This window comes from Vanellus vanellus (assembly GCF_965231255.1).
Source record: "Vanellus vanellus genome assembly, chromosome: 23".
Taxonomy (NCBI): domain Eukaryota; kingdom Metazoa; phylum Chordata; class Aves; order Charadriiformes; family Charadriidae; genus Vanellus; species Vanellus vanellus.
In genome coordinates this window covers 5,467,648-5,477,512 of record NC_138928.1, presented here as the reverse complement: position 1 = coordinate 5,477,512, position 9,865 = coordinate 5,467,648, and the positions used below count along the sequence as shown (strand labels likewise).

The following is a 9,865-nucleotide window of genomic DNA, read 5'->3' as shown; positions in this document are numbered from 1 at the left end:
TAACCCTGAAGTAGCCAATTGCTTTGGGAAGGAATCAGACTAAGATTATTCAAATTTTGCCAAGAAGGGGAAAGCTGAGCTGGGATCGTGCTTGCACTGCAGAGAGGGGTGGGAGGGCCACGAGGTGACCACCAGCCAGAGGCCCTGCTGCTAGCAAGGGGCAAATATCAAGGCCCTTTTTGTGCCAGATTGTTTACTTTCTGCTGAATGTGTTATGTTTGTCTTGCTGGCTACTTCTGGGATATGTATGAAAGAGCATTTTTCATGCTTAGTGAGTTAATTATTAGCCATGGACAAGTGGCCACTGAGCAATTAGAAATCACAATACAAGGAAGAAAGCACAACAGAACACCTTTCATCTTAACACGGAAATAAAATTCTTTTTCTTCTACCGGGAATTGCCCTTAATAAAATTGTGTCACTTGACACCCTGAAATCAAATTCCTCTGAATGTTTATAAAGACTTGGCACCTATCATCTTCTCTAGAACTGGGTGTACACAGGTAGATCAACAGCCATGTTCAGGAAATGCCCATTCCCACCACCGCACCATGCGGTGTCCAACAGCTCACTTGGTTCAGGCCAAAGACAATAGTTTCAAGAATTAAGAGCTTTGGCTTCCTCTGAGCCATAGACCCAATCCAAAACAAGTGGAAGGTCAGAAATATTCATCCTGAAGACTACAGACACATTTCAAGAGACACACGGTTTGGTTTGACACTCCCCAACAGCCATGATTTTGAGCCCTGCACAAGGGTTCATCTTGGTGCAGTAGGTTTGTTGGGTATGCAGGTGGGACAGTGCTTTATTGGTTTAAGTCTGAATCTTGGAAGGGTGAGGGTGAGGGGTAAATCCCTTCATCTCACTGACTTTACCAGCAGGTGAGCAAAGAAAAAAAAAATTGAGGTGAAAATATTACCCTTTGTGTATCCTTGAAGAGTTCGGGGGGGGGAGCGGTGATTAAACAGAGGCTTCAGACGGGAACTCTGCTCTATGACATGAGCAAGAAATTTGAACATAAGGAAGAAATTCTTGGCTGTGCGGGCGGTGAGCCCCTGGCGCAGGGTGCCCCGAGGAGCTGTGGCCGCCCCATCCCCGGAGGTGCTCAAGGCCGGGTTGGACGGGGCTGGGAGCAACCTGGGCTGGGGGGAGGTGTCCCTGCCCGGGGCAGGGGGTGGCACTGGATGATCTTCAAAGGTCCTTTCCAAACCACACCATTCTGTGGGAGCAGGTTTGCCTAAGGAGTGGATTTGGCACTCAGGTTCACAGGTGAACAAGCCTTCCTTTCACTGCATGAACAGCATCGAAAGAAAATATGATCTCAGGTATTAGAAGCAGCATTATTTCCTGGCAAGGGTCAAGTCAGCAGCTGAGCTCCAGGTTGCCACCTGACCCTCACGCCTGCCGGGGCTCAGTGGCTTTTTGACCATTTCTGGACTTCAGCCTTGTGGTGGGCTGTTCCCATTTACAAGTATCAAACCAGATATCATTTCTGATTTCGAATCAAGTCTCTTCCGGTTTGGCCAAAATCGCTTTTTATGCTGTGCACACCACTGCTGTTGCCTGCCCAAGGGACACCGTCCCTGGGGCACTCTGCTCTGATGGACACATCGGTGGCTTGGAGGCATTGTGTGAACCGAGTTTGTCATAAGAACAACTCCACTCATTTTACAGAAGGGAAGATTGGGGTGTTGGGATGAGACCCACAGGCAGCCACGATGCCATACAGCAGCACAGGCAAGAACAGTTATCAGCTCCCTCTTTCCTATTCAATTGTTTGACAGAAGCGATTAAATACTGCATTACTCTCAAGCTCAAGTAGCCACAACCCACATATCCTTCAGGCATGAGGATTATTAGATCACTCAATGATTTAATTTAATCATTTTGCAAATGTGATTATTCATGAACTTCTGTGCCTTTTCCAGGGAATGCAAGAAAAATGACTTTACTGGCATTCGTCTTCCTGCTCACCTTCCTCCCAGCTGAATCAGCAAGCAGCAGATACCCCCCCAAGGCAGCAAGTAAGTGTAACCTGTCTGAGGCACAGGTCTTGTGGGTGGCCAAAGACCAGAGGAGGCATTACTATGGGGGGAGTGGGGTTCAGGGAGTGTCTCTACCCCATCAGTGTCCATCCCTGTCGTGGGACATGTCAGACCGCGTGACTGGGGTCCACGGTGGCCCCGGTAGACCTGCCCTGCCGTCCCACCAGGTTGTGTAGCACAGTTGACATTTACAGCCAACGTGTTCTCCTCTTGCAGTCTCAAGCCCTGTGTTCGGACCACGGCAGGTGTATGGTCTGGTCAACGGGTCCGTTACGGTGAAATGCTTCTACCCCCCGACCCGCGTGAACAGACACGACAGAAAGTATTGGTGCAGGGAATCGACCACGGGCTGCATGACTGTGGTCTCCACCAACGGCTACATTGCTCCAGGCTACCAAGGCAAAGTCTCCATCACCGACTACCCACTGGCAGAAAACTTCCAGATTAACATCTCCCAGCTTACAATGGCAGAAGCAGGCACCTACCAGTGCGGAATTGGTACCAACGGCAGGGGGCTCTCCCACAAAGTCAGCCTGGATGTTTCTAAAGGTAATTAGAGTCTTGGGGCTCCTTAAAGTATTATTTTCTTTTACATTTTCCCCCTTCTTTCAATAAAGCTCCACAAATAGTCTGTCTAGCGTCTAAAGGCTCAAGATGCCCCATGCTTTCAGGAAACAGCAGTTTTCATTTTCCCCTCTCATCTTACAGAATGAGATTTTTGACCCAAAACCTGGCATAAAAATCAGATTATGCAAACCTCATCTTAAAGTCACAGCATTGCTTAGAAACAGCTGACCTCTCTCAACCACTAATATTTAGGGAGACGCATGCAGTCAGAGGGCAGAACTGCCCGTCCCCCCGGGGTACCCTCCAACCCGCGGCTGTGGCTGTGCGAGCCAAGCCCGTGCACAGCTCCACGGCGCGCAGGACGGCACCGCGCTGCCGGGCAAGGCCCAGGGTGCAGAGCACAGTGCAAACTCGTGGCACAAGCCCTGGCAAGAAGGCTCTGGGAGAAACCCCACTATAGAGCCGGCAGTGAGACAGCATAGAGACCTCAGTCCTGAAACATGTGACAGACCTGGGACACAGCTGGGTAGATCAAGGGAGGTCATTCTGCCCTGGGGAGGACCCCCCTGCAGTGCTGCCTCCAGCTCTGAAGCCCCCAACATAGGAAAGATGTTGGAGCGGGGCCAGAGGAGGCCCCGGAGATGCTGGGAGGGCTGGAGCCCCTCTGCTGGGAGGACAGGCTGGGAGAGGTGGGGGGTTCAGCCTGGAGAAGAGAAGGCTCCGCAGAGACCTCAGAGCCCCTTCCAGTGCCTAAAGGGGCTCCAGGAGAGCTGAGGAGGGACTTCATACAAGGGCATGGGGTGATAGGACGAGGGGAATGGCTTCAAACTGGAAGAGGGGAGATTTAGATCAGAGATTAGGAAGAAATTTTTCACTTTGAGGGTAGTAAGTCACTGGCGCAGGGTGCCCCGAGGAGCTGTGGCTGCCCCATCCCTGGAGGTGCTCAAGGCCGGGTTGGACGGGGCTGGGAGCAACCTGGGCTGGGGGGAGGTGGCCCTGCCCGGGGCAGGGGAGGGCACTGAATGATATTAAAGGTCCCTTCCAACCCAAACCAGTCTATAATTCTGATTCTATGACCAGGAGAGGCACATGATCATATATTAGGGAAAGGTATAGAGAAACCCTATGCTAAGAAAAGCCCTCAGTGGTATAGGGGAGTCACACAGTTACCTACAGAGTGGTCAACAGGCATTGACTCGGTGTCTCTGTATGCACAGGTCCACACGTACCCGAGGGAGCTGAGCTCTTCTACGTGAAGCTGCACAGCACCTTGACCGTGTCCTGCAGCTTTGGGCCGGACTTTGCAAGTGTGAGGAAATACTTGTGCAAGATGGAGAAAAATGGCTGCCACAACATCATCGATACTTATGGCAAAGTTGATGAGGATTTCGTAGGGCGAGTTCTGCTGAGCAATGAGGACGCTCCAGGCTCATTCAGCGTCGTGATAACTCAAATGGGCTGGGAAGACTCCGGCTTGTACCTGTGTGGGGCTGGCATCTATGGGGAGAGTGGGGAAACGAAGGAACTGGACGTGCATGTTTATGAAGGTGAGTAAACTATTCCCAGTGGTTTTTTACCTTCATCTCTGCTTCTCTTTAGAAGCTTCACTGGCAGTCTCACTTTAACAAGAACTTTAATCTCCTTTCACAGAGTCCTGTTATCCTATCCTCTCATCTAGATACTTCTTTCTATTCATTTCGTTATCTGTAACATACGAAACCATCACTAATAAAGCTTGTATCAAAACTCAACCTTCCCAGCCCGGCTAGCCCAAAACTCCAGAAGGCAAATTCTGCCCCCCGGTTTGAGACAGTCTCTTCAAGGCTTAATTCCTTAAATCTCAACATAACAGATGTAGAAAGGAGAAGATCTGCAAAGGCAGATTGCCCCCAGCAAAGGCAGCAAAACTTTGAAATGTCAGTACACCAAAACAACATCCATCCAGTAAATTTGGGAAGAAGAAAGTCCTGACAGACCTTTTAGGGTTAATTCTAGCATTGCCAGTTGAGTCTCTTATCTCCTGCTCCCCTGAGCTTCACCTAGCCTTGCTTTAGCCAAAACAGCTTTGTTTGATCTGATAATGTTTATTCTCTTGGGAGAGTGCCACATGGACAAAAGTTAGACATGGATAGCTGCTCATTTCATTTTTATCTCCAGAGACAAAGGTTCCTCAAAGAAAGCCCACAATATTTGGAGTAAAAGGAAGTTCAGCAACTTTTGAGTGCAAGTACAAGCCTCTGAAAGAGTCCTCAGTGAAGTACTGGTGCAAGTGGAGACAGAACGGGTGCGCTAGGATCATAGACAGCTCGGGGTTTGTGTCAGACTTGTATGAAGGAAGAGTGGCCATGTACGACAGTCCGGCTAACAACACATACACCGTCATCCTCAACCAGCTGAAGGACAGCGACAAGGGCTATTACTGGTGCATGACAGATGAGGAGAAGGAACAGCAATCATCAACTGAGTTGAAGATCATAGACGGTACGAGCTCACACCTTGGCAGTTCTCTGCCTGCTCAGTAGGTACAACCCAACCCCCAAAGCCCCACAGAGGAGCAGATCTGGCTTTTCGGGAGGAGATGCAAGGTCCAACTCTGAACATTGTGCCAACCTCCCCACACCCTAGTACCTTTAAAACAGAAACACAAGGCTTCAGTTTTATGGGAAAGTGTTCATAAAAGTTTCTCACACAAGTATTTCTTAAGCCTTGCAAAAACAAACCCCAAAAACAAACTAGCTTTCACCCAGAGATGCATATGCCAGATGCTTAACATTAATTTAGCAACATAAGGAGCACTTTCCCTCAAAGATACATCTCCTGGTTCACCATCTCTAGCAGCACCACTACCTGTCAACTACCATTCCCACCACTGAAACCACTAACATCAGCCTCGATGTTCTGTTTGCCCTCACAGGAGAACCTGGACTGCAGGGAAAGAAGGAGGTGGAGGCACAAGTGGGTTCACGGGTCGATTTAAGTTGCTCTTATTCGTGCAAGTACTACTCCTACCAGAAGTACTGGTGCAAGTGGAGCAGCACCAGCTGCACCCCCATGCCTGCTTCTGACCAAAGGCAGATGCCTTCTGACCAAGGACCCGACGTTACCTGCCACACTGACAACAAGACGGTGATCCTAAGCTTTGACTCGGTGGCAAAGACAGACCAAGGGTGGTACTGGTGTGGAGTGAAACGCAACGACACCTTTGGGGAAACCATGGCAGTGTACCTGCAGGTGACTGGAGGTGAGCTCCAAGGCAAAGGCAGGCAGGGGTTCTCCTGCTCCTCAGGGCTGTGAATCAGGCTGCCTTCTGCTGAGAAGAAAGTCTTCTCTGTATCCACTAGGTTGCAGCACCGCAAAACAGAAGTGCTCTCATCCAGGCAGCCTCCCAGACTAGGTGCCAAGATCACCCTGATTTTGCACAACTTGTCGTAGATGTTTTCATCCACTCGCTGGCTTTTGCTTCCTGGTCATAAAAAAACCCACCAGTCTACAAATCACTTCCTTCCACACCGTTTTTACCTTTTAACCCTGTCCTGACTAATTATTGCTGTTACAATTTGTAGCATCACTTAAATTAAGCAACACCCGACACCCGTCAGGTGAAGGGCTGCACCAAGTCGAGAGATGCATCTTGCTCCAGGGAAATTATTGTCTTAATAAACAGGAAAAAGGTAGGGCACAGGAAAGGAAGGGCTATCACCAACTTCCCTCGGACAGCAAGGGGTTTAGTCTCAGCTTCGGTGCAGTATTTCATTTTTCTTCGGCAAGAATATTGTTAGAAGCAGAGCACAAAAAAAGTATAGCTCTAGGTATCCCACACATAACCATCGTGAGTGGATGATGGTCACATTGAAAGCAAAGAGAAACAGCCTCATTTCACTGCCTTTGGTGAGCAAAGAGCTAGAAATAAAAGCAAACCAAGTATTTAGAATTTGTTCAGGAAATACTAGAAGCAGAACTTAGAAATGCAAGACTTCTCATAAGTACGTAGGCAGAGAGAGCCTACTCGAGATTTCTGCAATAAGTTATTTGAAATAAGATTGTTTCAAATCTCTAAGCCCCATTATAAAGAGCCTCTGACGTACAGCCAAAACCCACTGCAGTCCCGCATGCCCCAAATACACCCGGAGAGTTCTTGTGTCGCCATCTCTGTGCTGCTGCTCATGCCACTAACCACCCTTCTTCCCTGGGAAATGCAGGAAGCCGTGCCAACCACAGGCTAGACCTCCTGGACGTTGAGGCCCCCAGCCATGCTGAGCCCCCCAGCCGCGCCGAGCCCCCCAGCCGCGCCGAGCCCCCCAGCCGCGCCGAGCCCCCCAGCCGCGCCGAGCCCCCCAGCCGCGCCGAGCCCCCCAGCCGCGCCGAGCCCCCCAGCCGCGCCGAGCCCCCCAGCCGCGCCGAGCCCCCCAGCCGCGCCGAGCCCCCCAGCCACGCCGAGCCCCCCAGCCGCGCCGACGGTGACTTTATTCCCCAAGGAAAACCCTACAACGAAGCCGGGGTGCGAAGCGCAGCTGCCTCGGAAAGGTTGGTTCTCTCCAAGCCTCTGTCATTCATCATTTTTTGTGAAGTTTACCTTAACCCGGTGTTGGTACTGTGTTTGCACGCTGCGCGTGTGATTTAGAAACCCAAAAAATCTTGTCCCCAAAGAACTTAGCTCAAAACATCAGAGGAAAAGAAGCAAAAAGTTACATCAAAAGACAAGATGCCTTGAAACGAATCTCTAACCCAAGTGAGAAAATACAGTCCCAGAAGAGAACAATTAGAGATTCCAGGTACAGGAAAACTAATAGAAAATTCTTCTGTTGAGATTAGAGAGCTTTCCTTCACACGTTTATAACCGAGCTGCTGATGCGGCTGGTTTGGCACAAGCTCTGTCCTACGTTTTCATTTTTTCCCCCTAGGATGTGCTGGGATCCAGTTCATTGACTGAATTGCATCATGCTCACTCAGATTTACCGTCCTACACAGATTTTAGACTGCTGGAAATTCAGATACATTATTCAGTGATAAATAATTAAAAGAAAAGTGCATTCACAGCTTAATGATACATCTTTTCCCTCCGTTCCAGCTCTGATGAAAGCCATGGCCCCAATACGCTTGTTTTAGTCCTGAGCCCTATTGGTGCTGTGCTCCTGGTCCTCGTGGCAGCTTTCGCCGTTTTTAAATACAGGCAGCTGAAGAGATCTGGTGAGTCCCTGCCTTTTCTAATCTCTCGAGAAACGTCAGCAATATTAAGACGAAGGCGATGCTTTGTGCCCACCGCCGTCTCTGCTGGGCTGAGCTGCTCCCCTGGTGCCCCCCATCGACGGGGGGAGAAGGGACCCCCCTTCTCCCTGAGCCCACCCGTACGGCGCGGCGCAGGGTGCCCAGGCTGAGACAGAGACCACCCCTCCGCGGGCTTTGGACCCGGCATTGCACAGCATCTCCCGGCACAGAGGTGGTTCGGATGCTGATGCGCTTGCACCGGCTCTGAGCGAGCGTAGGGGGTATTTATCTCCTCCCTCTTTACAGACCTGGTGTCTGTCGGGAGCTACAGGACAAACATCAGCATGTCGGACTTTGAAAGCGTGAAGGAGTACAGCGCAAGCAACAACGCCTGCGTGAAAGAGAGCCAGGAGACTCGGATAGGAGGGGACGGTAGGTTGCTGCCTGACGGCTGCTCTCCATCCCCAGCCCCGGGGCAAGGGGTGCCGGGGAGGGGTTTGCAGAAGGACCCCACAAAAGCCCCAGAAATACCTGCCCACCGCTGCCACCCCCACCCTGACGCCTCCCCTTCTCCCCCTGCAGAGTTCATCACCACCGCTGCTGCCCCGGAGAGCGCTGCCGAGACAAAGAAGGCAAAAAGGGTAAGAGGAGGCAGGAGAGAGCCCACTGACCTGGGAGGCACCGCCGCAGCCCTCCAGCCTCTGCCAAAGAAGCTGCCTTCTCCCAGGGGCCTTATTTATACCCAAGTGTTCTCCATCTTACCTGGATGTGGCCACCTGCTGCAGATCAGTGTCTGTGGGGGGACCTTAACCCTTTCCTGACCCCACGTTTTAGTAGAGACAATAATACAGTACGCCAAGTCAGCCCCAGGTGGCATCAGGAAGGTTGGGGCTGGGTTGTTCCCATAAATAATATAAAACACTGGGATAAGAAGGCGGCCAGAAACCAGAGCACATCCCACCTCCCAGCCTTCCCCCAGCGCTGGCCTCCCGTGCCAGCGGTGGTTCAGGGGGCAGAGGTAGGCGGGGAGGTCTCTGCAAGGGCTCCTGTGGTCCTGACAAGCCCCTGCCTCCCTCTGCCTCCCCTCCGCCTCCTCCTGCCTCTCCTCCCCTTGGGTAAGATCACGGTCGAGGGGTACCGCTCACAGTAAGCAAAGGTGGCAGATGCAATCCCTTCCTTTAAAAAGTCCCTAACCAAAGGCGATATGTAGGTGTAAGATATGTAGGCCAAGAGCTGAACCAAAGTGATAAAGGAAACTATCAGGAAACCAGTAAAACCCATCAGCATTAGGAGAGGCGAGCTGGGTGCCCACACGTGGGGATGGGCATGTTGCGGAGTCCCCAACTCGCAAATATTTGGGGTCATCCCCCAGGCTGAGCAAAGGCGTGATGCTCTGGCATCGGCACCGGCACCGGTGTGACCTGCCGGAGTGTCCCGCTCAGCCAATCTGCCCGTATCACCCCGAGAAGCTCACGGCCCCGCGGTGCTGCCCATCGTGCGGCTGCCCTCTCCCCTGCCACGTGCCGCCAGCTGTCCCCGGCCACCTGACAGCGTCCTCCTGTCCTTCCGCAGAGCTCCAAGGAGGATGCTGACCTCGCCTACTCCGCCTTCCTCCTCACCTCCAGCAGCATCACACAGAGCGGCGCCGGGGGGGACAGCGCAGCCCCGGAGGTGCCCCCCGCGAACTGGGAGGACCAGGTCTGAAGCCGAGGGACGGAGAGGCAGCAGCGACAGGGACCGGCTCTACCCTGAGGATCAGAGCAAGACATCAGCAAGCAGCACTGTTTATTGCTACCGCGATTCGCTATAGCTTGACCTTTTTTTTTTTTGCTTAAATTCGGCTTTGAGCGGTGATTTAGGAGGAATCGTTTGATGCCAGTCGGGGTGGCTGGGCTGGAGGCGCAGGTCAGACTGGGAAACGGTGGGGGCTCGAGCGGCTTTGCCCACCGACAGCCCCAGCCCCACCAGTGCCCTTCCAACACGGCGGGCTCTCAAAGGCACATTTTCAAAAGGTCTCATTTTCTTTTAAAGGCAGCTGGAAAACCCTC

General features: G+C 51.9%; 1 protein-coding gene across 1 annotated transcript; it reads left to right on the top strand.

Annotated features, from left to right (window-relative positions):
* Window positions 1–1,942: 1,942 nt before the first annotated feature.
* LOC309680857 (polymeric immunoglobulin receptor-like) lies at window positions 1,943–9,521 on the top strand (the record flags this gene model as incomplete). The annotated part of the gene is made up of 10 exons (XM_082494608.1): window positions 1,943–2,024; window positions 2,262–2,594; window positions 3,830–4,159; window positions 4,770–5,093; window positions 5,527–5,853; window positions 6,812–7,136; window positions 7,681–7,799; window positions 8,124–8,249; window positions 8,400–8,458; window positions 9,390–9,521. 10 exons carry the CDS (start codon window positions 1,943–1,945, stop codon window positions 9,519–9,521), a joined length of 2,157 nt encoding a protein of 718 aa, XP_082350734.1.
* Window positions 9,522–9,865: the final 344 nt, after the last annotated feature.